Source organism: Cavia porcellus, unplaced genomic scaffold (assembly GCF_034190915.1).
Source record: "Cavia porcellus strain 051 isolate PalLab524CR breed Dunkin Hartley unplaced genomic scaffold, mCavPor4.1 scaffold_26, whole genome shotgun sequence".
NCBI lineage: Eukaryota > Metazoa > Chordata > Mammalia > Rodentia > Caviidae > Cavia > Cavia porcellus.
Genome location: NW_026947509.1, coordinates 33,259,800 through 33,286,807, shown reverse-complemented (window position 1 = coordinate 33,286,807; position 27,008 = coordinate 33,259,800). Strand labels below are relative to the sequence as shown.

At 50.7% G+C, this 27,008-nt stretch overlaps 1 protein-coding gene and 1 pseudogene across 2 annotated transcripts; one reads left to right on the top strand and one right to left on the bottom strand.

Moving 5' to 3' along the window:
• Nucleotides 1-27,008, top strand: Sag (S-antigen visual arrestin). Of its 2 annotated transcripts, NM_001173086.1 has the most exon segments (16): nucleotides 58-217; nucleotides 807-948; nucleotides 6,652-6,712; nucleotides 7,492-7,536; nucleotides 9,285-9,478; nucleotides 10,969-11,028; nucleotides 12,149-12,225; nucleotides 13,355-13,490; nucleotides 13,610-13,694; nucleotides 16,709-16,781; nucleotides 18,338-18,475; nucleotides 19,699-19,776; nucleotides 20,921-20,944; nucleotides 22,849-22,904; nucleotides 26,089-26,098; nucleotides 26,776-27,002. In NM_001173086.1, coding segments are annotated over 15 exon segments (1,215 nt in total). In that variant the 5' UTR covers nucleotides 58-217; nucleotides 807-882; the 3' UTR covers nucleotides 26,888-27,002.
• On the bottom strand, nucleotides 1,720-4,898 carry LOC111758124 (uncharacterized protein C3orf26 homolog; annotated as a pseudogene).

The following is a 27,008-nucleotide window of genomic DNA, read 5'->3' as shown; positions in this document are numbered from 1 at the left end:
GAACTGCTGAAACCGCCAGTCCACGCTCTCTGAGCTAATCCAAATTCCACGCTGCTCAGTAAATGGGATTTGGCCTCTAGACTCTGAGTCCTGGACTTGTGCTCTGCAGATCCCCTACAAATTCCCCACCCACGTCCCTCAGCTGGGGCCCTCGCTCGTGCCTCTGTGGGGTCAAGGACTCTCCTGGCATCCTGTCTGGTTGGTGACAATTTACAAGGTATGTGACCACTTTGACCCAAACTTTCTCAGAAAGCCAGGGCAGGAGTGGGGAAAGCTGTCATGGGGTCAGACTACCCTGGTTTCTCCTTCTGTGTGCTTTCAAGAGCTTCTCCTTTGAGATCACTAAGGTGCCCCTTAATTGTCCATGAAACTAAGTAGAGGGAACGGAAGTGTAGGAAAAGACAGCTTGACTTAGTAGGGTCTGTGGGATCGTGCTTGGGAGATGCTCATGGTTCTGGAAAACTGTGAAGTGGTTACAGCATGGGCTTCAGGACTTTTTTCTGATTTATTCGCCATGACACCTGCTCATAATAGAATTTGGTTTCTACCCAAGTGCGATGACACCAAAGGTTACCCAGAGTAGCAAACCTTCTCATTGGGTTGTCACTGGACTTCCTGGTGAGGTTCGCTAAGAGATGGTGGAAACTTAACACGAAAACTAAAACACTTAAAGAATACACAGCACAGTGACGTGCAAATGGACCATAGACCTTATTTTTTCAAATGTGCATGAAGGAAAGGTCCAATGCGTGCCCCGCATGACACGAGCAGGTGTTGTACCTGAATGTTCTCGTCTTTATGTTTAGGACTGTGTACCTCTTCCCAGCCCTTTGATCCCTGACATACATTCCAGAGGGGAAGAACTTGCCCAGGACAGGCAACATGGCAGCCAGCACAAAGTCCAACAAGTCACACGTCATCTTCAAGAAAGTCTCCAGGGACAAATCGGTAAGTAGTACAGAAGTAGTGACTTGGTGGAATCTATCGTAAAAATATTAATAAATGGAAAAAATAATAATAAATGGGACCTTTTCGAGTATAGACAAGATCCATAGCAAACTCTATGAGATGCTGGGAATCTGTGTCCATTCTCCATCTTCTTCTGGGCTGTAAGATAAACAAGGCAGAAACAGAGCTGCTCTTCCACCCAAGGAGACCTGAGTGCCTCGGCCCTCAATCTTCTCCTCATCTCTCTGAGCCCACATCCTCTCCTCAACTTCACCTTGTTTCCTAGCCTTGAACCCATAAACTGCAGTATCGGACCCAGTTTTGTCAACACCCGGGACCTGCTTGGCCCTTAGTCTGTTATGGTCCCTGCCTGGGAAAAGCCCGGATGTGGTACCAATGTGATGCTTTCCCGTCTCCACATCTACCCAGCACCATGTGTCACTCCTTGGCTGGGGTTCAGGACAGTTTGCTTCTGTCCCACAGTTCTGCACTGTGGCTTAGAATTGTTAGAAACTTTGCAGTAGGCATATTTAGCAAGAATGATGCCCATTGGGACTGCCGATGGTACCCACGCACACGCACACACACTGGTGATTCTTATTAAACAAGGAAACAGACAAAAAGACAGATTGCTGTCTTTCAAAGACCCCCAGCAAACATTCCCATCTGGTGATGTAATTAACGTAACAAAATAAGGCTGATTCACTGAGTGTGTGCTGCCCCACAGAGTCATTAAATAGGATGCAAATTCCATTGTAAAAACTGAAATCTTCACCGGGATCTGGAGTTAGAAAAAACCCAGCTTCAGGGATCTGACTTGCATAGGCTGAGTAGTTTCAATTCTCGAAATTCAAACACCTTTCTTATCTCAGGAATGTCCATCATTCTTCTCAACGTCTGATCTCTCCATTTCTGGTCAAGAACCAGAAACTGCCTGTGACCTCAGTTGGGAAGCTGAGGCAGGAGGATTGTGACAAGTTCAAGGCCAACCTGGGCTACACAGTGGGTCAAGGCCAGCCTGAACTGCGTAGTGAGACTCTGTCTCAAAAAAAGCAAAGGTTGGGTGGGGATCAGAAACATTAAGGGCCTCAAGTTAAGGTCACCTTGTTTAACGAGCGCTCAGGTCTCCCTGGAGTTCCTACTGCCAGGTCCCACACACTTCTCCAGCAACTGTAATTGCTCCTGACCTTTATGGGTTTTGCAAACAATGTCCTAGCTTTGCTGTCCCCTCTGGAGGCCATCTTCCACCCAGTGAGCTCTAGAGCCTGGATCATAGAGCCACAGATGGTCGGCATCAGGACTGATTTCTTCTCACTGTGGTTCTTCTGAAATTTTACCACTTAGGACAAATTTCTTTTAGGCATGATGAAAACCTGAGTCAGATCATTTGCCTGGAGTAAAGAGAAGTCTGGGAGATTCGGTCCTTCTAATTCCATCACTGAGTGATTGCTGCTCTAATAGTCATTCATCAGCTTCTCTAGGTCTTCAGCTGGCCCTGTTTTGGGCTTTGATTTTGCAAGAACATCAATATTTCTGTCCTTTTCTTTTTTTTTTTTTGGCACATCTTCTCTTGCTTTCTTTGGTTTTATCAAGAAACATTCTTTGGGTGTTTCTGGTAGGGCAAGAACTTTGGCTAGCCGGGCAAGGTGGTACACATCTATAATGCCAGCATTTAGGAGGCTGAGGCAGGAGGATCACCTGCAAGTTCAAGGCCAGCCTGGGCTGTGTAATGAGTTCAAGGAATAACCACAAAGCAAGACCATGTGTCATAAAAAACAACAACAAAGAAGAACTTCAACTGCCTCCTGTTGTGTCATTTGTGTTTCTCCCCCATCACTGTCCGCTGCTTCTAGGCTGCTGCTGCTCCTACAGGCTGATTCTCCCACCGGTCATCTCACTCGAGACTCACTGTGAGTGACCGGACCTGCTGGACCCATTGTGTGTCTGTATGCTGCATGGCTGGTGGGGCCGGGCACCCATCTCTGCGGGCCAGGTCTCCCTGCCCCTCTGGAAGGCCGCTTCAGGGCCTTGAGTCTAGCTTGCCACATCCCATGCAAGAAATAGACACCACTTCAAACTTTAAAAGTACATTAAAAAGGCAGGAGGAAGCAAGGGGAATGCATCTGAATAATACCTTTCATTTAATCCAGTGTGTCCAAAAAACTGTCATTCCTTTTATTTTTTTCTTTTTGAAACAAGGTTCTGCTGTGTAGTCCAAGCTGGCTTAGAACTTACTTTGTAGCCCAGGCTGGGCTGGAACTCACAGCAATCCTCATGCCCCAGCCTCCTGAGTACTGGGATTACAGACAAACAAGCTATCCTTTCAATATGTGAACAATACAGAAATTCCCAGCATGGCTTGCTTCTTTGGCTAAGTTGTTGAAATGTGCCGTGTGCTTTGCCTTCAGAGCACGAGTCCCCTCCGATGGCCAAGACCACCTTTGTCTGGTGGCCACTGAGTTGGGCAGTGCAGCTCTGGTTTGTTCCACTGGCTGGCAGCTGAGCCCACGCTGGTGTGACAGGAGCCCTACAGTCCTTACCGTGCCTCGCTGCCCTTTCCTTCTTGGCTGGGCAACTTCTCATTCTCATCAGAAGTTCTGATTCTTTGGGGCAATTGTTTGGGTGCCCTCCTGTTCCTTCTGCTCTTTCCCTACTCGAGTCTCTCCTGCCCTCATTTTTAGCTCAACTTCTAGCAGAAAAGTAGTTGTCATAGCAGAAAGGAACCTGCTTTCCTTTTATTATTATTATTATTCTTTTTGTTTGTGTGTGTTTTGAGATAGGGTCTCCCTATGTAACCTCGGCTGGCTTCAAACTCATGGTGATCTTCCTGCCTCAACCTCCCAAGTTCTGGGATTACAACCACACACCACCATGCCTGGTTTAGCCATCTTTAAACCCAGTTTTCTCTCTACTGGTCACTGTGGGGGTCATCAGCTCCTGGCTCAAGGGTGATGATCAGTCAGCAGCACACGGTGTACTCGGGGTCCTTTCTCAGCAATGCCCTGTACCCTGCTCTCTTCTATGATGTCCTGGTCTTCCATCTAAAGACCATCCCTGGTGGTACCCAGAGTGTGGATTCCTGGTCCCCTGAGGGGCTGGGAATCTTTCCCGAAGCCCTGGCTGACTTCCAACTTTTCCCTTCATTGGTTGAAACCAGGTAAACTGCCCGCCCTACACCAGTCAGGAATCGATTCGTGCCCAGGGCTGAGTCCTCTTGGCACACAGCCTGAGGGCGGTATGGACTCTGAACACGACTGGCAAAGGTTACAGAGGAGCTGCTGCACTGGGCACTAGCAGCCTGAGGTGTTATCACCATCTTCTCCACCCGCCCCCACCCTTCCCCTTCATTGAGTTTGGCAGAGGGGTGGGCCCTGGCTCCAAGGTCACTGCTACTTATTGCCTTGATCTGTGACCTGCCACTTGTTTGGGGGCCCCTCACACCCAAAGCTTTAAAGAGAAGGAAACACTCCCTTCCATCCCTCCCTTCTTCCGTCCCACTTTCCCTCCAGCCCTACTGCCTCACCACAAAGAGGCTGCCTGCCTGGCTTCCTCTTGCTCAACCAGCCTCCACTTGCTGCTAACATGATCTATGTCTAGGATTCTTTATAACACAGGGTTAATTCTTGTCTCGCACAGCTGGGATGAGGCAATGAAGTGTTACAGTCAAAAGGGCATGGTGCCCCTGAAGTACCTAAAGGCCAGAGTGGGCAGCGCAGGAGCATGGAGGCTAAGGTGTGCCCGGAAATGTGGACGGGGTGTCATATGGTGTCACCAGGTGCAAATGAGGCTGAAGGGTCTTGCCTGCTGCAGAAGCAGAGGTGCCTGGGACATCGCTGCTTGGCTGCTGTATCCAGGGCCCAGGGTAGGGCAGGGCAGGCGAAAGGGAGCTCTGGGGGGTCTGGGGCTTCAGGGTGAGGGACCTGCTCGGGCTCATGCAAGGCCTCTGACATCATCCCACAGGGACTGAGCAGCCCCAGGCCCCATCCACAGGTAGCAATGTGCAGGGGTCCCTGCAGGGAAGAAGTGTTTGCTTAAGCCTGGCCAGTGGAAGAGGTCACTAGAAAGAGCTCCAGCGATCACATGGGATTGGGGGCACCTCCCTGGGCTGCAGGGGTAAGGAGTGGAGAGCAGTAAGGCAGGGGAGAGACACCTGCTTCCCCGCCTGCTTCTCCTCCGCTGGCTCATCTGAAGCCGCAAGGCTGGGGAAGCCTTGGGGCGATGCAGCCGGCAGGGTGCCAGGTCCTAGCGCGGGTCTGAGTGAGCAGTAGAGACGTCCGCGGTGCTTAGGAGGACGCGGGCCAGGGCTTCCCGGTGGTGCGTGTCCCGGACATCAGCCCCTGGCGCGCCCAGGCCACTAAGGCGCATGAGCCATGCAAATGACTTAGTAGACGCAGGACACTCTGTGCTGCCTGGCGGAGGAGGAGCGAACAGAACAAGAGGGGCCAGCGGGGCTGCGCGCGCCACCACCACCCTCCCTGTGTCTCCGTGCCTTAGCGAGGTGACGCCTGGGGCCGCGAGACGCACGCAGGACTCTGGGTTCGCCCCACGCGGGCCCCAGCGGGAGCAGCCGTTCTGTCCTGCAGGACCCAGAAAGCGACCTTGTGAATGGGCAAGATCGTGGCTGTCCTCGCCCACGCGGCTCTGTCACCTCCTTCTGGTCAACCCGGGCAGCGCATGAGCTGGGGTTCCAGGCGCTCCGGTAGACTCCGACCTCTTTGCTTAGTCTGGCAATTCTTACAAGGATTGGGGAGCTCCGCATCTATGGCTGGAAAGAAGAGCCTTATCATGCTGGTTGTGGTGGCGCCTGCTTGAATCTCAGCCCATTGGGAGGCTGAGGCAGAAGGATCACAAGTTCAAGCCCAGCCTGGGCAACACAGAGACTTAGTGAGACCCTGTCTCAAAGTAAAAAATAAAACAGGGCTGGGGCTGTAGCTCGGTGTAAAGACCCGGCAGGATTCAATACCCAGTACCAATAATAATAATCATCATCATCGCATGTGCAAATGGGCAGTGGCAATCCACCTACTTAAGCATAACTTTCCTCCAGCCAGCAGAGAGGTGAGCACATGACCTGGCTGAAGTCAGACCTAAGCTTGATAGAGAAAGAAGGGGACCTTGCAGTGTGGGAGGCGTCCGTGGGGCACACACAGGGCTGAGGACAGAGGTTGCTCACCTGAAACCGGAAGTCCCCTGCAGCTTTCACCACCCATGGAAAGTGCTGGGCTGCAGCTGAGTGGCAGGCGCTTGCTGGCAAGCACAGAAAAAATAAGTAAAAACCATGAAAAGAGATGGTGGTGGTTGTTTTTTATATTTTATTTTACTTTTTTTTAAATTTTTAAGATAGGCAGGCTTGAACTCATGGAGCTCAGGCTGACCTAGAATTTGCTGTGATCCTCCAGCCTCAGCCTCCCAAGTGCTGGATATCAGGCCTGTGTCACCATGCCCAGCTTGTTTTTTGTTTTTTTTTTTTTTTTTTTTTTTTGTTTATTTTGAGACAGGGTCCCGCTATGTAGTCCAGGCTGGTCTTGAACTCATTATGTAGGGTGACCTTGAATTCATGGCAATCCTCCTGCCTCAGCCTCCTAAGTGCTAGGATTACAGGCATCCACACCGTACCCAGCTTGGGAGTTGTCACTTTTTAATGTGGATGTCTTAACTGAGTGGCCTTTGGGCATTTAGGATGCTGCCTTGTTCTTCCTGTAGGTGACCATCTACCTGGGGAAGAGAGACTATATCGATCATATCAGCAAGGTAGAGCCTGTGGGTAAGTAAAGTTTGGAGTAAAGTTTTATTTATGGTGTTTTTAATTTTGTTTTGAAACAGGGTCTCACTATGTAGTTCAGACTGGTCTTAAACTCACTGTGTAGCCCAGGCTGGCCTTGACCTCATACAGTCCTTCTGCCTCAGCCTCCTGAATGCTGAGATGACAGGCATGCGTCACCACAGTGAGCCTGGAGGAAAATTTTAATTCCAGTTTTCCTTTATGTCAGGCAGCTGCTAGTTTTGCACTTAAAAATAAAAATCAGCCTCACTAGGAATCTAATTAAAGAAATGTAAATTAAAATACCAGCGAGGTGCCACCGGCTGACTGGAAATAATTTTAAAGAGAACCAGACAAAAGAGTAATTTTTAGAATATATGAAAAATTCTCAGGGCCCAACAGTAAACAAAGAGGCAAAATCCAGTTGTGAAAATTAGCAAAAGACAGGAAGAGATAGTTCCTAGACTGGAGACATAGAGGACAAATAAGCAATTAACAAAAAGATTGCCCATACCTGGCTAATAAAAATTATTTTATTTTTGTCTTTTTGAGCAGAGTTTTGCTATGTACTTCAGGCTGCCCTTGAACTCACTTTGAGCTCAGTCAAAACAGTGTTTTAAAAGGGCCAGGGATGTAGCTCAGGGCCACAGCGGTGCCCAGCAGGCATGGGTTCAATCCCCAGTACCCCAGAAAAGGAAAGCAGAGGAAAAGCACTGGATTAATTTTCCAGAAGGCTTCTGGTTCCTTTGACGTCGCTCTCACTCTCTCTCCCTCTGGCATAGATGGAGTTGTACTCGTGGACCCGGAGCTCGTGAAAGGAAAGAAAGGTGAGTCGGTGTCCACCCTACATGCCCCGCACCCCAACCCCTTGCCCTTGGTTCTGAGCCCCTGTGTCACGGTGCCCTGCAATCTCTGGCACTGGTGTGTGGCACATCACTTATTACTAGTGACAACTGTATAAGGTGAATTGAATGGATTCAAGGTATGCCTCTGAGAACGGGCTGACCTGGGGCCTCTCCGGATGCACACACTAACGGCCCAGTTATGCTCCTGCAATGAGGCTGTTCAGTGAGTTGGCTGCTCAACGAGGAACTGTATGCAGTCTGTACGTTACAATATTCAGAACAAAGAAGCGGTCAAAGGAAACTCCAGTTCAATGACTTTGCTTTTATTTGTGTAACTTTTTTTTTTGAGACAGGGTCTCGCTGTGTAGCTCGCTGGCCTTGTGCTCACTGAAACTCACAGCAATCCTCCCACCTTGGTTTCCTGAGTGCTGGGATGCCAGCCTTGCACCACCACACCTGGTTTTATTTGTATTCCTTTTACATGCAATACTGTAACGTACAACCAGGTAAACTACAGCACTGTGCTGTGCAGTGCAAACAGCACATTACAGTGCCGTATAAACAGAGGGTGCTATGCAACAAAAGACAGGCTTCATAAGCAAGATGTGCAGAGGCTGTGGCCGGCCCTCGGAGCTGCGCTGAGGGACGCGGGCTCTGTGTTTCCACCCCAAAGGGCATCACAGACCTGCACACAGATCTGCTGGTCTGCTGGGTCAGCAGTCACTCGGCGCTTCCACAAGCGGTGACATAGTGCTTAGAAGATTCCAGAGCCATGCACCGAGGGAGTGGAAAGAGAGACTGGGGTTTGATTTCGTCTCTCCACTCACTCTCTGGGTCTTCCCTCAGCCCGTCTGGTTCCAGCAGACATCTGGAACATTTTCCATTTTTTGTCAAGTACTGTATCTATTATTATTGTTGTTAGTATTTGAGACAGGGTCTCGATACAGTGTAGCCTGGTCTTGAGCTCACTATGTAGCCCAGGCTGGCCTCAAACTCTTGATCATCCTCCTGCTTCAGCTTCCCGAGGGCTGGGATGACAGGTGTGTGCCCCTACGTCCGTGCTCCTGCTCATACCTTAACCCTTAACTTCATCTAGGATTCCTCCCCCAGAAGCCAAGCAAGCCAGCACCATTTCTCAGCTTCCTTGAGCTGGCAGATAGAGGGAGTAGGTGGGCGGTACTGTGCTGTCTGTCCCCAGAGTCCTACCATCCCGGCCACATAAAGTAGTCACAAGGGAGGTGCCTGTGACACTTCTCAGTAGGGTAATGAATTGGAACCCTGAGCTGAGGGCTGAGGGCTCCAACATGTGTGGGCCTCATGTGCAACATAATAAAAACTATGATTAATGTCTGAGTTTTAAAAAATTAGTAGCAAGGTGTGGTAGTGCATGCCTGTAATCCCAGCACTCAGAAGGCTGAGGCAGGAGGATACATGCCAGTTCAAGACCAACCTAGGCTACAAAGTGAGCTCAAGGCCAGCCTGAACTGCATATCGAGACCCTGTCTCAAAAAGACAGCGTGTTGGAAGAGGAATTTGGTGGGGAATTCACAGCAAGCAACGAGTTTTTACTGAAATGCAGTTTAAATCCCTTTTTATTTAGACATTCAGTGTGTTATTTTTAAAATCCCCCTGCACAGTGCTATCTGATCCCAGCCCTTCCAGACACGGAAGTCTGGACTTTGGGGTGACACCGTGGGCACCAGGCTGACCTTGTCCCCTGTTGTCCCCAGTGTTCGTTACGCTGACCTGCGCCTTCCGCTATGGCCAGGAGGACATTGACGTGATGGGGCTGAGCTTCCGCCGGGACCTGTACTTCACGCGCACCCAGGTGTATCCGCCTGCGGGGGCCGCAAGCGCGCCCACGAAGCTGCAGGAGAGCCTGCTGAAGAAGCTGGGGGGCAACACGTACCCTTTTCTGCTCACGGTGAGCGGCCAGGCGGGGCCAGGGGAGAGGAAGGCCGCGGCATCCAGTGGCCTGCAAATTGCACCCTTGTGGGAGACTCTGGACGGCTGGCTCTGTGATTGTCTTTTTTTTAAGGCCTTGAAAATAGCGTCTGCCTGCAGAGGCATCATTCCCAGCTGCTGTTTAGATGGTTTCCTTCCCCGGACTGCCTAATTAGATGAGCATGTGCTGCTGGCCCAGCTATAAAAAGAACCGGCAGAAGTGATCCCCGCCCTCATGACCCCTGGAGTTCTTGGCAAGGCAGCCTCATTCAGCCTCACCCACGCCTCAGTGGGTCTCCTTCACTCCATCCCTGTGCTCTCCAACCGCACCTCTCAGCCAGGAGACCTGACTGTCAGGGTGCCCCCATAAAGCGCTCCAACATCACGTGGGAAGCCTGACGTCATTGGCACCTGATGTCACAGGCTCCTGAAGTCATGGGTGTCTCCACGCCCCTACCACACATTCTTCTCCTCCATGCCCTCCTCCTCCTTTTTGAGACTCACTGCATAGTTTGGAACTCACTATGTAGTCCAGGCTGGCCTCAAACTCATAGTGATTTTCCTGCCTCAGCCTCCCAAGTGCCAGGATTGTGGGCCTGCAGAACCACACCAAGGAGATTGAGGTTTAGTGGCTGTAGCTCTGTGTGGGGCCATGAAAACCTTCTGGAGGTAGATGGTGGTGATCACTGTTTAATACCGATGAACTGTACCCTGACTGGAGAGAGAGAACATGATAAGTACTATGTTATTCTATTTCACGATTGTTTCATGAATTTTTAAAAAAATATTCTTGCTCCTGAGCACTGCCATGTGCTTTTGCTGGCAGTTTAAAGTGAGAACACATAAACATGTATCAGAATGTGAAAAAATAAAGAAGAATTTTATTTTAGTTCCGGGGATCGAACTCACGACCTTGTGATTGCCAGGCAGGTGCTTCTACCGCTGAACTAAATCCCAGCCCTTAAAGAAGGATTTTTTGTTGTAGCATTGTCTATAATAGCAAGAAAATCAAGGCCACAAAAGGAAAAGGGGCCAGCTACACTCTGTGTTATCAAAGCCCTAAAAGTGATAGCACAGAACTTTCATGATGTAAAATAACAGGACCCAGTATAGTAGCTCACACCTGTCATCCCAGCACTCAGGAGGCTGAGGCAGGAGATTTGCCATGAGTTCAAGGCAGCCTGTCTCAAAAAAAAAAAAAAGTTACACCCTTTCTAAATCAGGTTGGGTTTCTGAAGAGGACACATTCATCCTTGGCCACATTTCCATGACACAGGCACCTGTGTGCACGCTCATCTGTGCATCTGTAACACATGGAAACTCGAGCCAGAGGAGGACCCACTCCTCTGGGCATCCACGGTACAGGCCACTCAGTTGCCTCCTGCCCTTATTCAGCTTTTCCCATCCTGTCTGATAGTGACACACTGACTCCCTCTGAGAGAACCCTTTTCTCTCTGTGTTTTTCTGCAGTTTCCTGACTACCTGCCCTGCTCCGTGATGCTGCAGCCGGCTCCGCAAGATACCGGAAAGGTGGGTAAAGAAGAAACACCACAGATGCTTTTGTTCTGTGTTCTTTCAGTGGCCTTTGTTTGTTTGTTCATTTGTTTTTGAGACAGCGTCTTGCTAAGTAGCCCAGCCTGGGCTAGAACACATGGCGATCCTCTTGCCTCAGCCTCCTATGTGCTGGAATTACAGGTGTGCACCACCATGCATGGCTTCAATGGACTTTTAAAAGTAGATTCCTATTATGGAAAATTTGTTTATTTTCCACTGGACTTTAGAGTTGCCGTAAATTGTGAGTCCCACTGTAGAACCTGGAGTCACTGGGTCATGTGTTACCAGGGACATTGGCCCTGTGCCTTTATGGCTGTATTGACTGGCCCGGGGTGGTGGTGACGGTGTAGAGCCAGCCCAGTGGACAGGGGCATAGGGGGCAGGAAGTGACACCCAGGCTTCAGCTGCCTGACAGACTTGCTTAATCCGTGGATGCTGTAAGGGTGATTACCAATGAGGTTTCGCCCCAAATCCCATTTCTAGTTTTTCCTACCTGTTGGGTGAGCTACGGGTACTGGGTGCTGTTACCCTGGCCATGCTTGGCTTTGGGGTTGGAGGTCCTAGCCCCACTCAACCTTCATAGGCCACCTCCCTCATGGCGCCTGGGTCTGTCAGCCTCAAGTCCCCACACCCTGCACAGTAGCCAGAGGAAGAGGGAAGCCCCTACAGGGTTCAGTTTAAGAAGGACAAGTGCTGGGTTGTGATGGTGCATGCCTGTAATCCCAGCACTCAAGAGGCTGATGCAGGAGGATTGCTGTGAATTCGAGACCAGCCTGGGATACATAGTGAGCTCAAGGCCAGCTAAATTGCATAGTGAGACCCTGTCCCAAAAAGACAAAAATTCAAAAAAAAAAGGACAAGGCGCTGAGATCCCAGCACTCTGGGGGTTTATGTGAGTTGGAGTCTGGCCTGGTCTACGCAGTGAGATCCTGTCTCAAAAAACCAAGCCAAACAAACATCCCTCCGACCCCACACCTGCCCTCCTGCAGCCCCAGGACCCTCTCTCCCTGGTTTTTCCCCATGCCTTCCAACTGAGCTCCAGGCAGGTGCCTCTCCTGGGGAGCCAGCTGAGTGCTCTGGCTTCCTGCTCCAACAGAGCTGTGGGGTCGACTTCGAGGTCAAAGCATTCGCAGTGGACAACCCTGATGTGGAGGAGGACAAAATCCCCAAGAAGTAAGAGGGTGGAGGGGGGACCCAAGGATGGGCTGGCGGTGGATGTGGGGGAGGAGGTCTCCCTCGGGGTGGGGGCCAGCCATGGCTCACTGAGGAAAAAGAGGTGGAAAAGGACGGAGCCCCTAAAGGTGCCTGGATCCCTTCTGTTCCTCTTTTGGGCAGCACAGGATGTTGAACTTGGGGCCTTTGTGCTCAGTACACCTCCCGACTGTTTATTTTATTTTAAATTGTAAGACAGCTAGGTCATTGTGTTGGTAAAGCCAAGCTTGAATTTAGGATCCTCCTGTCTCAGCCTCCCAGAGTGCTGAGATTCCAGGCACGCATGCCCATGCCCAACTTCTCTTTTTTTCTTTAATTTCTCGGTTTTAAAAAAATTTCCATTTTTGTCAGTACTTGCATATAGTACATGAGGATTCCATTCCCTGTGGGGAGTTCATACACGTATGTTGCACACCACCATCTTTTTACGTCTCCTTCTAAAGTTTACCACTTTAATCATACAACTCGTAACCTCAAGCACATTCAGTGTTGTGCAAACAGAATGACATCAATCCTCAAAATTCTTCCTTCACCCCATACATTACCCAGTAAGTAGAAGCCCTCTGCTCTGAGCAATTCCCCATGCTCACTTTGTCTGTGTGTGTGTGTGTGTGTGGTTTTTGGTTTTTTGAGACAACGTCTGGCTATGTAGTCCAGGCTGGCCTGGTACTGGTACTCATAGAGATCTTCCTGCCTCAGCCTCCTGAGTACTGGGATTCCAGGTGTGCACCACCACATCTAGCCCTCACTCTTCTTTACATGCCCAAACTAGATCCCCCTCGCCCAGTCCTTCCCATCCCTCCACATACTCAGCGTTCATGTCTGAGTGTGAACAGTCACGTGTCACCTTTACATGGAACTCTGAAGCCTGTCACAGAAGGCATCTGCACCGTGTGTCCATGCCTCACCAAGGAGGCTGAGTGGTCACCTGACAGGGTGAAAGAGACCCTGGGGGGGGCACCACGCCCCAACATCCACCCAGCATGGGCACTGGTGGGTGAGCCAGAGCCCAGGTCCTCCAGGATACCCCCTCCCAGTCCTCTGGGGTCCCTTCAGCATGGCGAGGGTTCCAGCGGGACCTCCCCCACAGGAGCTCTGTGCGGCTTCTGATCCGGAAGGTGCAGCATGCGCCACCCGAGATGGGCCCGCAGCCCTGCGCCGAGGCCTCCTGGCAGTTCTTCATGTCAGACAAGCCCCTGAACCTCGCTGTCTCCCTCAGCAAAGAGGTACGTGCTCCCCAGCTGCGCAGCAACAGCGGAAGCCTAGTGTTGACCAACGGCTAGTCCTGAAGCTAAAGCTGCAGCGACACTATCCTCCTTTGCTGACTTCTTTCTTGCTTTTTCAGGTATTTTTCCATGGGGAACCAATCCCTGTCACTGTGACTGTGACCAATAACACAGAGAAGACAGTGAAGAAGATTAAAGTATTAGGTAGGACCCTCTCTTCAGAACTGGAGGGCCGTGTTCTAGAATGTCTAGGATCAGTCTGGTCTGATAAGGCCCTTCTGGGTCCTTGGAATAGTTCATTTGTCTCCGTTGTCAGAGGGAGCAAGGCGTTAGAGGGAGACTGACCTTAAAGGTCACATCAGCAAGGCGTGTAGCACAGGCCTGTAATTCTAGCTACTCGGGAGGTCAAGGCAAGAAGATCACAACTTCGAGGTCAGCCCTGGAGAATTAGTGAAACCACATTTCCAAAACAAAGAGGGGGTCAGAGCTCAATTGGTAGAATGCTTGCCTGGCATGCAGGAGACCCTGGGTTCAAGCCCTGTACTGAAAAGTCTGTCGTCTCCTTCACCCCCATGCCCATGCAAGGCTGTCTTCGGTCTTGGGACAGTGTCCCTCATGGGTGATCTTCCCTCCTTTCCATGCTGTGCCTGCCTACCAGAACTGATGCCACGACTCGCAGGAAGCAAGGGGAGAGATTTACTTTGAGGATAAGCTATACTTTTTGTTGACAGATGTAGCTAGTATTATGAGTGTGAGCATAATACTAGCTCAAGTATTGAAAGCACAGGATTGAAAGCACATGTGGAGGTTTGTGCTAAATCCCCCTAAATCATGGACACCGCTCCAGGCTTCGTGGGCCCCGAACCAAGGCTCCTTGTGGAAATGCTGTGGAGGTGGTGAAGGACTTTATCACCATGGATGACACCCTGGTCTCGTTTTGGCTCAAAAGGCATAAAAATGTAGGTCACATACAGGCTGCATAAACAGATAGGTTGGATTGACCTGGGTTGGTGACCTCTGAGTTCAGTTTTTTGTTTTTTGGGTTTTTTTTGCAATGCTGGGCATCAAACCCAGGACTTCATACTTGCTAGGCAAGGACTCTACACTGAGCTACATCCCCGGCCCTACATTTAACCCAAACACTCAATGGCAAATGCAAAAATAGACTTTTAATATCTCAGCGTGGCCAGGGATTTAGCACAACAGTGTAAGTGTCTGCTTGACAAATGCAAGGTCGTAAGTTCAATCCCTGGTACAAAAGAAAAACAAAAGTATCTCAGGGCTGTGAACTCAAGGGGTCAGGTCAGCTTGTCCACAACAAAGGATGTGGGAATCAAAGTGCTAAAATGGGGTGCAGCCCAGTCAGTCAAGTTGGCTGGTTTCCCTGAGTACCTGCTGTGGCCTGTGTCCCTCAAGAGTTCATGTACTACCAGACTGAATCCTCAAATCTAAGCATTAGTGATATCCAGAGATGGACTTTTAGGAATTAATTAGGGTTAGCTGAGATCAGGAGTAGAGAGCAAGGAAGAGAGACCCGACTAGCATCGTCGCTCTGTCTCTGTGTGACCTGTCCTCCATGTGATGCCCCTTCTATGTTGGGACCCAGTCCCTTGCTTGGCCTCCCCAGCCTACAGAGCCACAGCCAAATAAAGTAAACTTGTGTTCGGCATAGCTCCCCTTCTGTGGGAGTCAAAGCTGCACAACAAAAAACAAAGCACAGTGTCCTGCATCATTTCCCTGTTTCCCTGCATGCCCATCATTGATGAAGTTCAGAAGTTTTTGAATAGGAATTCTTAAGTTGCAATTTTGTTGTATATTAGTGTCTTAGTCACTTTCTTGTCTCTGGCACACAATACCTGGCACCTACAACTTCAAGGAAGAGAGGTTTTATTTTGGTTCAGTTTCAGTGCAAGGCTGGCAGACTCCAAAGCAGAAACAGTGTGGCCCAGGGGTACGGAGGAGGAGAGCTGCTCGCTGCATGGCAGACAGGAAGCAGAGGGAGAAAGGAGAGTCAGAGAGGCAGATAAAGCCTCCAGGGCCATGCCTTCTCTGGGCCACGCCCTCCCGGGTCACACCCACAGCCTCTTCCCATCAGGCCCCGCCTCCTAGTAGCATTCAGCTGTGAGCCTGATAACCCAGTCACCTTCCAAATACGAGGCTTTGGGGCAGGGTTGGTAAAGTATCCTTATTTCTGTTTCTCAAGAGTTTTGTGAATTCATCCTAACAGTGAAGCCACTAACCTTGAAACAAGCTAAAGAAGTTTTTTAAAACAAAATATTAGTAGGTTTTTGTAGGCTGGGCTCTCTGCTGAATGCTTCAAATTATGTCTTTTCATCTTTGAATTTGATTTTATTTTTTTCATTTTTATTGTTTTGTTTTATGTTTTGAGATAGAGTCTCGCTATGTAGTTTAGCCTGGCCTTGAACTCATAATAGTCCTCTTGCCTCAGTCCCCCAAGTGCTAGGATTACAGGCATGCACCACCACATGCTGCTGAATTTTATTTTATTTTATTTTTTATTAATTAAATGTATTGGTACATTTTAGGCATACATAATGACTACTTTCATTTTAAGGGATTTGTACCTGTGCATGGTATAACTTGGTTCTTCTTTTTAAGTCATTTTTCAATCCTCATAACTTCCCAATAGATGTGATAATCACTCCTATTTTATGGATGTGGAAACTGAGGCTTAGAAGAATTACGTCATTTGCCCACAGTTAATAGCTAAGCAGAGCTTTGAGCCTAGGAAGCCAGGCTCAGTCTCCATCGTGGTACATCACAATCAATGCTGCCTGCTTCTGGCCAGTTTCTAAAAAGCTTGGAGGCTTCAGGGCAGCACTCATTAAATACACAGGAGCTGTCAGAAGGAGCCGGGTGTGGGCAGAGAGCCGATGGTCACTGATGGGAGCCACAAGGCTGCCTTTGATGGACCCCAAGGGCAGATCACTAGCTCTCAGGAGTTGTTATCGTAATTCTGCTTCCTGGGTGAGGGTTGGCATAGTTGACAGGTGATGGGAACAGAAGTAGCCCAAAAACAGAAGTTGGAGATTGTAGTTCAAGCCAAGAGCTGAGAGAAGCCAAAGCAGACCAAAGTGGTCACCAACAGGCGTGGCCCTGCCATGATCCTGGAAAGAGGGACAGGGTGGGGGGAGCGCTGGGGGGGGCACGGGGTAGACGAGGTCCGTGCTGCTCACCAACTCCCCCTCCCTCTGCAGTGGAGCAGGTGGCCAATGTGGTTCTCTACTCCAGCGATTACTACATCAAGCCTGTGGCCATGGAGGAGGTGCAGTAAGTAGCAGCTGCGGTTCCATTTCCGGGGCTGGTAGCCTTCCTTTGCTGTCAGCTTCCTCTTTTGCTCAGACCACGAGGGAACCAGCAAGCCTGGCCCGACCCCAGCTTTTCACTTTCTTCCCCTTTTCTCGATCTCCGGTGGCAAGGAAGGTCAGCGTCACTGGGCTCCTCGATCCACCCATGCTGACCACTGAGGAGAGGACAACACTCAGGGTGGGAAGTTCCCGGTGGGAACAGCAGGCCCTTTCTGCCCCTCCGCAGTCAGCCGGGCTGGGGGTGCGGGCTTTTGATCTTCGCTTCAATCTGAAAACCGTGTACCAGTGACCAGAGTAGGGAGCCAGCTCCACTCTTGGCCCCCACTCTGTCCATCTCATAGACTCGAAACCAAACAAGATGCCCACCGTGGCTTCCTCCCACAGACAGGGAGTCCTGCAGGGTCTCGCTTTGTGCTAGGAGGTCTGAGAGTTTCATTTCCTAGGAAGCCAGGGAGGAAGATTATGCCCTACCGGGAAGTGCCTCTCCCCTTATTCAGCTGGCCTGTGCTAAGCTGTGTGTGTGTAAAAATCATCCCCAGGATGAGCAGAGGGTTGGCGTGGCAGGGAGGGATTGGTGATGAAGAAGAGAAACCGATTCACTGAGATAATGTTACATGATGTTTAAAAGGTAACTTGAAGGTGAACTGTTACTCTAAGCACCTTCAGCCTTACGTTGAGATCTAGGCCTGCCACGAAGGGAAGCAGGAAAGAACCATAGCTCACTGCTAGCTTTTTGTGCCATTCTCCGGCCCTGGGGGTCCTGGCCCTGGCAGGTCTGTTGGTGGATGCTCAGTAACAGGAATGCTTCTTGGGAGCCTGGAAAATGTTCTGAGATCCCTGGGGGTCAGGAGGGAGGCTGGAAACTGAGCCAGGTCCCAGTTTCTGGTCAATTTAGCAGGTCCCTCAGAAGGCTGCAGGACACAAACCCCTGTCCCTGATCTGGTGGCTCCTTGGGCTTCAGGCCTCCTGCAGCTGGGTTCCAAGCTGCGGCCTACTGCCCACTCCCAAATCCTGCAGGCCTTGGGAAGTGGCCCCAGGACCTTGGCCTATCCTTTGGCAAGCTCTGCGGCAGGAAAGGCCACCACCCAAGCCCATGGCCAAGGTGCCTTCCTACTGCAGCCACCTTTCCATGGCAGTGTCTGCTTCTGTCATTGCTGCTGCCCGAATCCAGCTCGTTGGAGGGGCAGGTGGGAGGGTTCCGGCTCCGGCACAGTTCTGTGAGGCACTTCCTGCAGGCACCAGAGGTGGCCTAGGCCAGCAGCTGCTTTAAATTCCCTCAGGAGATGGAGCAGGGAGGTCCCTCCGGGAGAGGCACTGGGATTCCAGCTGTTCAGAGACCATGCTCAGGAAGTGGTCCCAGGCCACACCCTGCCTTCCTCTGTCCCAGCACTGGGATGGGGATGTGGGTGTGTCTGTGCCACCAGCACACACAACCAAAAACACATGGCCACCGGGGTTGGCATAGATACCGTGGTGGCCAGCTGCGGGGTTGTAAATTTTCCCATGTTCTTCCCACAGGGAAAAAGTGGCTCCAAACAGCACCCTGAACAAGACTCTGACACTGCTGCCCCTGCTGGCGAACAACCGAGAGCGGAGAGGCCTTGCGCTGGATGGGAAGATCAAGCACGAGGACACCAACCTGGCCTCCAGCACCATGTGAGTCCCTGTGACTGGAGGCCACATGAAGCAGGTGTGGGGGCCCCAGGAAGCCCTCCTCTTTCAGCCGCACCTCCTGAGGGGCACCCTGGGTGGGTGAGCTGAGCTGACTGTTAAGTAGGGGTGGTGACACTTCCAACCTCTAGGAGCTTGGAGCAGTGACACAGGCTGAGACAGCCCGAGGGGAGTGCAGTGCCTGACACAGAACAACTGAACCTTGGCGTTGGCTGCGCTCACACATTTACTCATTCCTGCCGGGGAGGGTGAGGAATGGCTGCAGGGCATTTAGACTCCAGAGCTCCAGAGCTCCACAGCCAGGCATGGTGGTGCACTCCTGTCCTCTTGTGCTTGGGAGGCTGAGGCAGGAGGGTTTCTATGAGTTTGAGCCTGGGCTATAGACCCTGTCTCAAAAAACCAAACAAAGCAAACCCACACAAACAAAAGAAAGTGCTGCCCAGAGGGATGCTTTGAAATCAACATGCCTGGGAATCTGCTATCGGAAAGCTCAGAGGTTTGGGGAAGAGCCAAGATCTGGCTGGAGGCCTCTCCCCACGTAATGCACTGGGGTCCCTCCGTGCCCAGCATGCCATCTCCGTGGCAACTGTGAGAGCCTTAGCTCAGCCGCTCACACTGCAGGACCAATGTGGGGCATGGGGTGCCCAGCACAGCGAACACCTGGCAGCGGTTGGCGGGTTGTCTGAGGATAACTTGACACGCAGTGGTGTTGGGTTTTAAAGTGTGATCGTGAGGGAGAGACAGACAGGGAAATTGATACCCAAGACCCCGTAAGGGTGCCACAAGCAGGACAGCAACAGAGGTGCCCTATTAGAGTGTACCAAGTGGCTCCCAAACATGCACAGCGCAGGCACTCGGGTGAGGAGGCGGTGCCTGCCTCGCCTGACAGCTGAGGAGGTTACTGCAGGGCGGGCTGCCATGCAGTGAGAGTCCTGCCCAGGTCCCTAAGTCCGTCCATGGCAGAGCAGGGTCCACTGGTCAGCAACGGCCCGGTCTGGGAAGACAGTAGCTCACAGGGCGCTCTGCCCTGGGCAGCTGCTGCAGGGGTGATGGCTGCTGCAGGGGTGATGTAGGACTCCACATGCCAGGGTGTCAACGCTGGGTCTCCCGGAGCCTGGGAGAGGTCGCCGGTGCTGGAGATGATTGGTCCCTTCCTGGATACTGCTCTCCATGGTGTCCCTCACCCTTCTCTCCCTCCTGTCATGCAGCATTAAGGAGGGCATAGACCGCACCGTGCTGGGCATCCTGGTGTCCTACCAGATCAAGGTGAAGCTCACTGTGTCGGGGTAAGTGTCCCTGCCTGTGCTCCTCACTGTCCCTTCTCTGAGGACTCTTTGTCAGCTCCCTGAGTCTGCCAAGGACAGTCGACTGGGAAAGTCGCGCCCTCTGGCCACCACTCTGGAGAAAGGGGACTTGCGTGTGCACATGGGTGGAATCTCCTGGGCTACCCCAGTCAAAGTAGCCAGATGTCACACAGTACTCGGGAAGACGGTGACGCCTGCCCGAGGGAATTCCACAGGGAATTCTCAGTGATGGGGACTTCAGAGGCATCTGGCTACCAAACGGGACCCTTCCTCCCACCCGTGTGTACCCGCACCCCAGGGGGCTCCTTGCGCACAGGAGTGCCCGTGTTTCAGAGTGCAAGACACACTTCCTCTGTTATGTACTGAAACCAATTTCTTCATTTGCTGAATCTCACTGAAAAGAAAAAATTTGAGTTTTTATTTTTCTTCTGCTTTCCATTGTGCGACCATCCATGGGTTCCTGTGTCCACGGCCCACATATCTAAGTAAATGGAGGGTCCCTCAGTTTTACTCGAGGCAAAAAGTGCATGGGTTATACTTTCTCGCCTTTTCCACAAGAAGACCTAGAAGTGGGGTAGAGATGCTTTGAGCAGGAGGGAAAGGTGATTCTCTGTCTCGTGGGGTTCCATTCCCACCAATTCAGCCAGCAGGAAACACTGGGGAAAATGTGTGTGGAGCAAGGCTGTTCCCTGTTCCTTTCCCGAACAGCGTGGCCTACCACCTGTTTACACACGTGCTCTAGTGTTAGGCACTGTGGGTCATTCAGAAATGGCTGAGCGCTTGTGCACAGGTGCGTGAGGATTACACACTGTACTGCACCTCCTGCTAAAAGAGCACCTTGGATTTGGAAGCTACCCAGCTACCCTTCTTGCAGACAGCAGCCCCATGGGTCACAGGGGCTGGGAAACTCAATCTGTGGCTTGCGCTCCAGCCTGAGGATCCTCTTGAGCAGGCGAGGGAGTCACAGGGGACGGGGGGCGGAATGGAGCAGAGGTGAAGGGGCGCCGAGGTGCTGGAAGGTGGGAGTCAGCTCGAGGCACTGAGGACAGGTGGTGTGGCTGGGAGGAGCAGAGTGGAGCCAGGTGGTGGCTGGGGACCTGCTCACAGCTGTCATTTTGTTTCCTAGCTTTCTGGGAGAGCTCACCTCCAGGTAAGCTGCTCCAGATCCTGCTTCTGCCTGATTCCCAGGGTGCCCGGGCCAGCAGGCTGGAGTCCCGACGGCAGCTGGGGAGGTCTGGCTCCCAGGCAGAGGTGTGGTGAATGGTCCCCACTGCCTCTGGGTGTGTCGAAATGTGCTTGGCTGCTGACCATGTGTGCACATACATACACTCACACACAAATTACTCACTCACAAACACACTCGCACAACTCACACATGGAATGCTGCACATTTTACACAGCTGTCTTTCCTGTGTGTGTGGTACAAAACACAAATACCATTTTACCATTTTGCACTTTCAAAGTACACAACTCAGTGGTAGTAAGTGTATTCCCCGTCTTTTACAACCACTACCTCTGCTTAGACCCAGAGCAGTTTTACCACCTAGAAAGCTGCCCCCGTGCCGTGATGTGATCGGGCCATTTCCCCTCCCTGCACCCCGGCAACTGCTGCTCTGCTTTCCCTCTCCTGGATTTGCCTATACTGGACATTGCCTACAAATGGAATCTGTGGCTTTTTGGTGACTGGCTTCTTCATTTAGCTAACGTGTTCAAGGCTCGTCCACATTGTATCATATACGAGTCCTTCATTCCTATTCATGGCTGAGTAATATTCTCCTATATGGATAGAACACTTTCTGTTTATCTGTTCATCTGTTGGTGGATACTTGGGTTGTTTTCACCTTTTGGCAGGTGTTAAGAGTGACATCTGTCTTTTAAATCTTGCACAAAGAAGTGATAAGTTCAGAAATACTTGAGATAGCACACACCTATAATCCCAGCACTGAGGAGGCTGAGACAGGAGGAGCCCCACAAGTTCAAAGTCTTACAAGATGAAACGAACAAAATGTTTGAGACCTGAGGAGGCTCTCTTCCCTTATCACCTGTCTCCCTTTGCCAGAAATCCAGGTCATACCTGTTCTTCCTCCCTGCATCACCTGGGGCTTTGTTAAGAGTTGTGCTCTGTCCAGAGGTCGGCCTGGGGTAGAGCAGGGCTCCTCTGTTTCTCCCCTCCCCACCGTTCTGTTCATCCTCTCTCCAGATTTCCTCTCTGCCCGCCTTCCTTCCTCAATTCTTTTTGCTTTCATTCCAAGTCACTCTGAAGCCCTTTAGCTGCTGAATTTGGTGCACTATACTTCTCTTCATTCTGTTCAACACATCTGTCTCTGTGTCTGTGTCTGTCTTTCTCTTTGTCTCTCTGTCTGTCTGTCTGTCTGTGTGTCTGTCTGTCTCTCTCTCTCTCTCTCTCTCCAGGGCCTCACTATGTAATCTAGGTTTGCCCGCACTGATCTTGTAGCCCAGGCTGGCCTCAATCTTGCAGTGATCTACCTGCCTCAGCCTCCCAAGTGCCAGGATTACAGGTGTGCACCACCACAATCACACGCAAAGAATAGTTTTAAGAACTATCCTCTGGGATTTCACCTCATCTCTTCACACATGATGGTGTCACTGCAACTAATTAATTAATTATTTATTTATTTATTATCAGTACCAGGGATCAAACTTTCGACCACGTGCTTGCAAGGCAGGTGCTTATGCCACTGAACTAAATCCCCAGCCCATGTCACTGCAACTAGTAACCAGGGCTATGGGAAACCTAAACCTAGGAGGGCGAGGACAGCCCAGCCAGGCCAAAGGGAAGTTCCTGGATTGCGTTCCAGGGATTGCATTTCAAATTCCTGCTTGACCACTTCCTGATTTCTGTTTTATTTGTTTTTCTTGGGAATCTCACTGAATTGTCCTTTGCCCTGGGCCTGAGAACCTTTTGCAAGTCTTTGTGGTCACAGCATTCTGCTGTGTGACTTATAGTTGTGTGCATGCATGCATGCGAGTGCGTGTGTACGCATGTGTGTACACACGTGTGTGTACTCACCAGTCTGCATCCTTCTCTTCCAGCGAAGTGGCCACCGAGCTTCCCTTCCGCCTCATGCATCCCCAGCCGGAGGACACAGGTCAGTCATGCTGCTGTCCCCAGCTCTTCCCCTGGGCAGGTTTCTGACATTTTTGCTCCCAGTCTTTCTCCACTGCACTGCTGAGTATGGCAGTCGCCAACCAGGTGTCACTTGGGGGATCTGCTCTGTACTGAGCGCATCCTGGTTGGTAGACGTGGCCACAGGACAGCTTGGCTGATCCTGCACAAGGCTGCCTCAGCGGAGTTCTCAGGGGTGATTTCCAAGTGGAACTCTGCTGCCAACCGTTTGGATTTAGATTTAATGATGATTTAGATGACAGTAAACTTGAGAGCCTGAGGCTGTTGTATTTCATTTGGGGAAAAAAAGACACTCTCATAGTTCACTTGGAAACACTAACAGTCATCTAGAAGCTGAGAAATATGTCTTGCAAGTGGCAGTGGTGGTGAGAATACAGACAATACACCAAGATGGGGTCAGGCCAGGTTCCTGACACCTCCACGTGTCTGAATTATAAACACATGGGCCAAGCCGGGCATGGTGGCTCACACCTGTAATCCCAGCACTTGGGAGGCTGAGGCAGGAGGACTCCATTGAGTCTGAGGGTCAGCCTGGGTGACTTAGTGAGTCCAAGGCCAGCCTGCACTACAAAATGAGACCTTGTTTCAAAAAATCACAAAATGAAACAAAAGTAACTAAATAAATTACACAACAAGGGCTGAAAGTGTAGTTTGATGGTGGGACCCCTCTACCCCTATTTCGGTCCCCATTACCAAACAGAAAAGCAGACAAGGCAGCAGAAAAGAAATGGGTGTAACCTCAGAAATTGTGAGGAAAAACTCTTCACAGTAGATGAAAGCAGGCTGGTGGACAAGAGAAAAAAGTGAACCCATCTGAGGATGACCTCTCCATAGTTAGGTAATGAATATTTTAAGTCAAAGTGGTATAAACCTTCAGGATTTATTTTTCTTATATTTTTAAAGTAGTTTTTTGATATTGATAATGAAATTTCATTTAAATATTGGGGCAAATCCCCATATTCATTTTAGGTTTTGTCTCTTTCCAATTTTTTGTTTGTTTGTTTTGAGACAAACTCTCACTATGTAGTTTATGGCTGGCCTTAAACTCACTGTATGTCCCAGGCTGGCCTCAAACTCCCAGAAGTCCTCCTGTCTCAGCCTCCCAAGTGCTGGGATTATAGGTGCATGCCACTGTGCCCAGCATCTTTCCAACTATTTTAGATTCAAATCTTTAATATGCTTTTCCAAAAGCTTCTTCCTCCTGGGGGGAAAATACAGGGTAGTCATATACTTTTGATTCATTTATGTTTGAAGCATCAACTTACTATTTTTAGACATCTCTTTGGAATTAATTAGGGTGACAATCCAGGAAAACCCAGCTCAAGCCATCTTGAAATACACCAGAAAACAGGGTTTAACTCTGTGAGATTAAGGTGCTTCCTAGTTTCTGTCAAGGACTGAGGAAGACACTCACCTGAGGACAGGTCACGGTCTATTGGGTGGCTTTTAGACAGACTTCTGACTTAATTAGGGAGTGGTGGAGTTTTTCTTTTCCACCTCTGACATGTTAACTCTCCGGGCCTCATAGCCCTTACAGTGACATCTCATGGAGTCAGGATGACACAGATTTTATTTCAGGGAGCAAGAGTTAAGACAAGTCCCTCTGGGAGCGCAGAACTCTGATTCCCTGAGATGCACAAATAATCTGATTTTTTTTTCTTTTTTAAATGACCCCATCTTGTGTCTCCTGTCTTTCCTGTCTGCTCACAAGGCTCTGTCCCTGTGAAGTGCTGTAAAACTGCTTGCGAGGCTGGGCGTGGTGGTGGTGTACGCCTGTACTCCTAGCACTTGGGAAGCTGAGGCAGAAGGACCCCTCTAAGTTTGAAGCCAGCCTGAACTGCATAGTCAAACCCTGTTTCAAAAAGACAAAAGCAAAAAACAAAAGCAAAACAAAACGCTAGTGAGTTTTATCATCCTCCAGAGAGCATCTGCCCCGCATCTGGGGTGCGACTGCCTCTCCCTGCTGCGGTCACCGCTGCAGGGCGGAGGTCTGGTCAGTGTGCCATCCCCCATAGTACTGTGGGCTGCTGGGACTTTCTTGTCAGTGGTCAGCTTTTCTTAGGTTCCACTGTGCCCTCCAGAGTCCCCTCTCCGTGCTGGCTTTCAGGGGGCCAGGGACACAAAAGCAGAGGCACACATGGAACCATGATGTGCTCCTTGGATCCCCCGCAGGGCCCCTGCCTGCCCCAGAACTGCACAGGTGGGCAGAGAACTAAAGAACAGCAAAAGGCACTGCGGAGACTAAGTCACCTGGGGACACAAACCCCGGGAAGACAGGCTGGCCTTGGGGGTCAGCGGTGCACCTAAGCCGAAATGGGAGGGGCCAGGTGCAGCCCTTGAGCTGCAGTATACACCCTGCCCCAGGGTGCTGGGGGACAGGAGCTCCAGGTGCCCCCCACCCTTGAGAGCCCGAGGGGATGGCACCTGGAGCTCCTCATCCTGCGGTGTGGTGACTGGGACTTCTGTGGGTCACAGAGTGTGTAGCAAGAAACCCTTTGAAAAGAGCGCTAGAGGTGACATCACTGGTGGCAGTGGGGCTGCTGGAGGTGAAGCTGTGCTGTGGCCCGGTGGTATAGCACTGATCTAGTGGACCTGAGGCCCTGGGTTCCAGTCCCACACCACAGGGAGAAAACTGACACTTAAAAACTGAGAGCATGGGCCGAGGACTTAGTGCAGCAGCAGAAGCACCTGTTTGGCAAGCACAAGGTTGTGAGTTTGATCCCTGGAACCAAAACAAAACAAAACTGAAGGCAGAGCCTGGTGTGGTGGTGCACACTGGTGCCCCAGAACTCAGGTGGCTGAGGCAGGAGGATCACTGTGAGCTGAATGCTAGCCTGAGTTCCATGTGAGACCCTGCCTCAAAAAACAAAAACCAGGGCTGGGGATTTAGCTCAGCGGCATAAGCACCTGCCTTGCAAGCCTGTGGTTGTGAGTTCGATCCCTGGTACCGGTAAAAATACAAAAAAAAAAAAACAAAAAAAACCCCTCAAAACCATAATCATGCATGATGCGTCCCTACGCCCTCTGACCTCTCAAACCATGCTATGCTAAGGCAAAGATGTCCAGGTGCTGCCATCCAGACCTGATGTTAACCCACCTCCCTTTCTCTCCCTTCCTCTCCCTCATGCCTTCATTGGTGCTTCCAGCAAAGGACGGGTAAGCTAGTCAATGCCACCCCGAGTTCCCTGTGTCCTGTGAGCCTGCCTCCCACATGACCCCCCTTTCGGAGTGTCCGTGCATGTCCCTTGTACCCCTCTGTTCCCAAGGACTTAGGTGCCTGCACCCACAGTTTTGCTGGTTTTTCCCTCTGTGAATGATTGCCTTTTCTCTGACTTTTGTTTAGTAAAAAGCTTTTAAAGGAAAATCCTGAGGTCTCCTGTTCCATTTCCGGGAACCCTGTTTGGTTCCTTTGGTGTAAAAAGATTGAGGTTTAGCTGGAGATGGTATGCTCCTGTCATCTCAGCACTCAGGAGGCTGAGGCAGGAGGATCATTGCAAGTTTGAGACCAGCCTGGGCTGCAAAGTGAGCTCAAGGCTAGCCTGAACTGCACAGAGAGACCCTGTCTCAAAAAGACAAAAACAAGTCGAGGGCTTTCACTCAAGGTATCCTCAGTTAAAAGGAGCTTGTACAGCCAGGTGTGGTAGCACATACCTATAATCCTAACACTCGGGAGGATCACCATCAGTTTGAGGACAGCCTGGACTACATAATGAGTTCAAGACCAGTCTGAATTACATAGTGAGAGCCTGTCTCAAAAAAACAAAAGCAAAACCAAAGCAAAACCAAAACCAAAAGCATGTACTGACCAAACTGTTTCTTTTTTCTTTTTTTAGTTTACAGGATGAAAATTTGGTTTTCGAGGAGTTTGCACGCCAAAATCTGAAAGATGTGGGCGAAGGTGGGGAAGGGAAGAAAGAGGAAGAGGAAGCTGCCCCCGATGAGTGACCGGCAGCTCGAAGCTGGTGCAGGGCCTGTAGTTCCCGTGCTGCGAGCGAGCCTCAGAATCGTGCTAGCTATGGAAATAGGAGTCTTCCCTTCAGAAATAAAATGTGTCCCTGCACCCGGT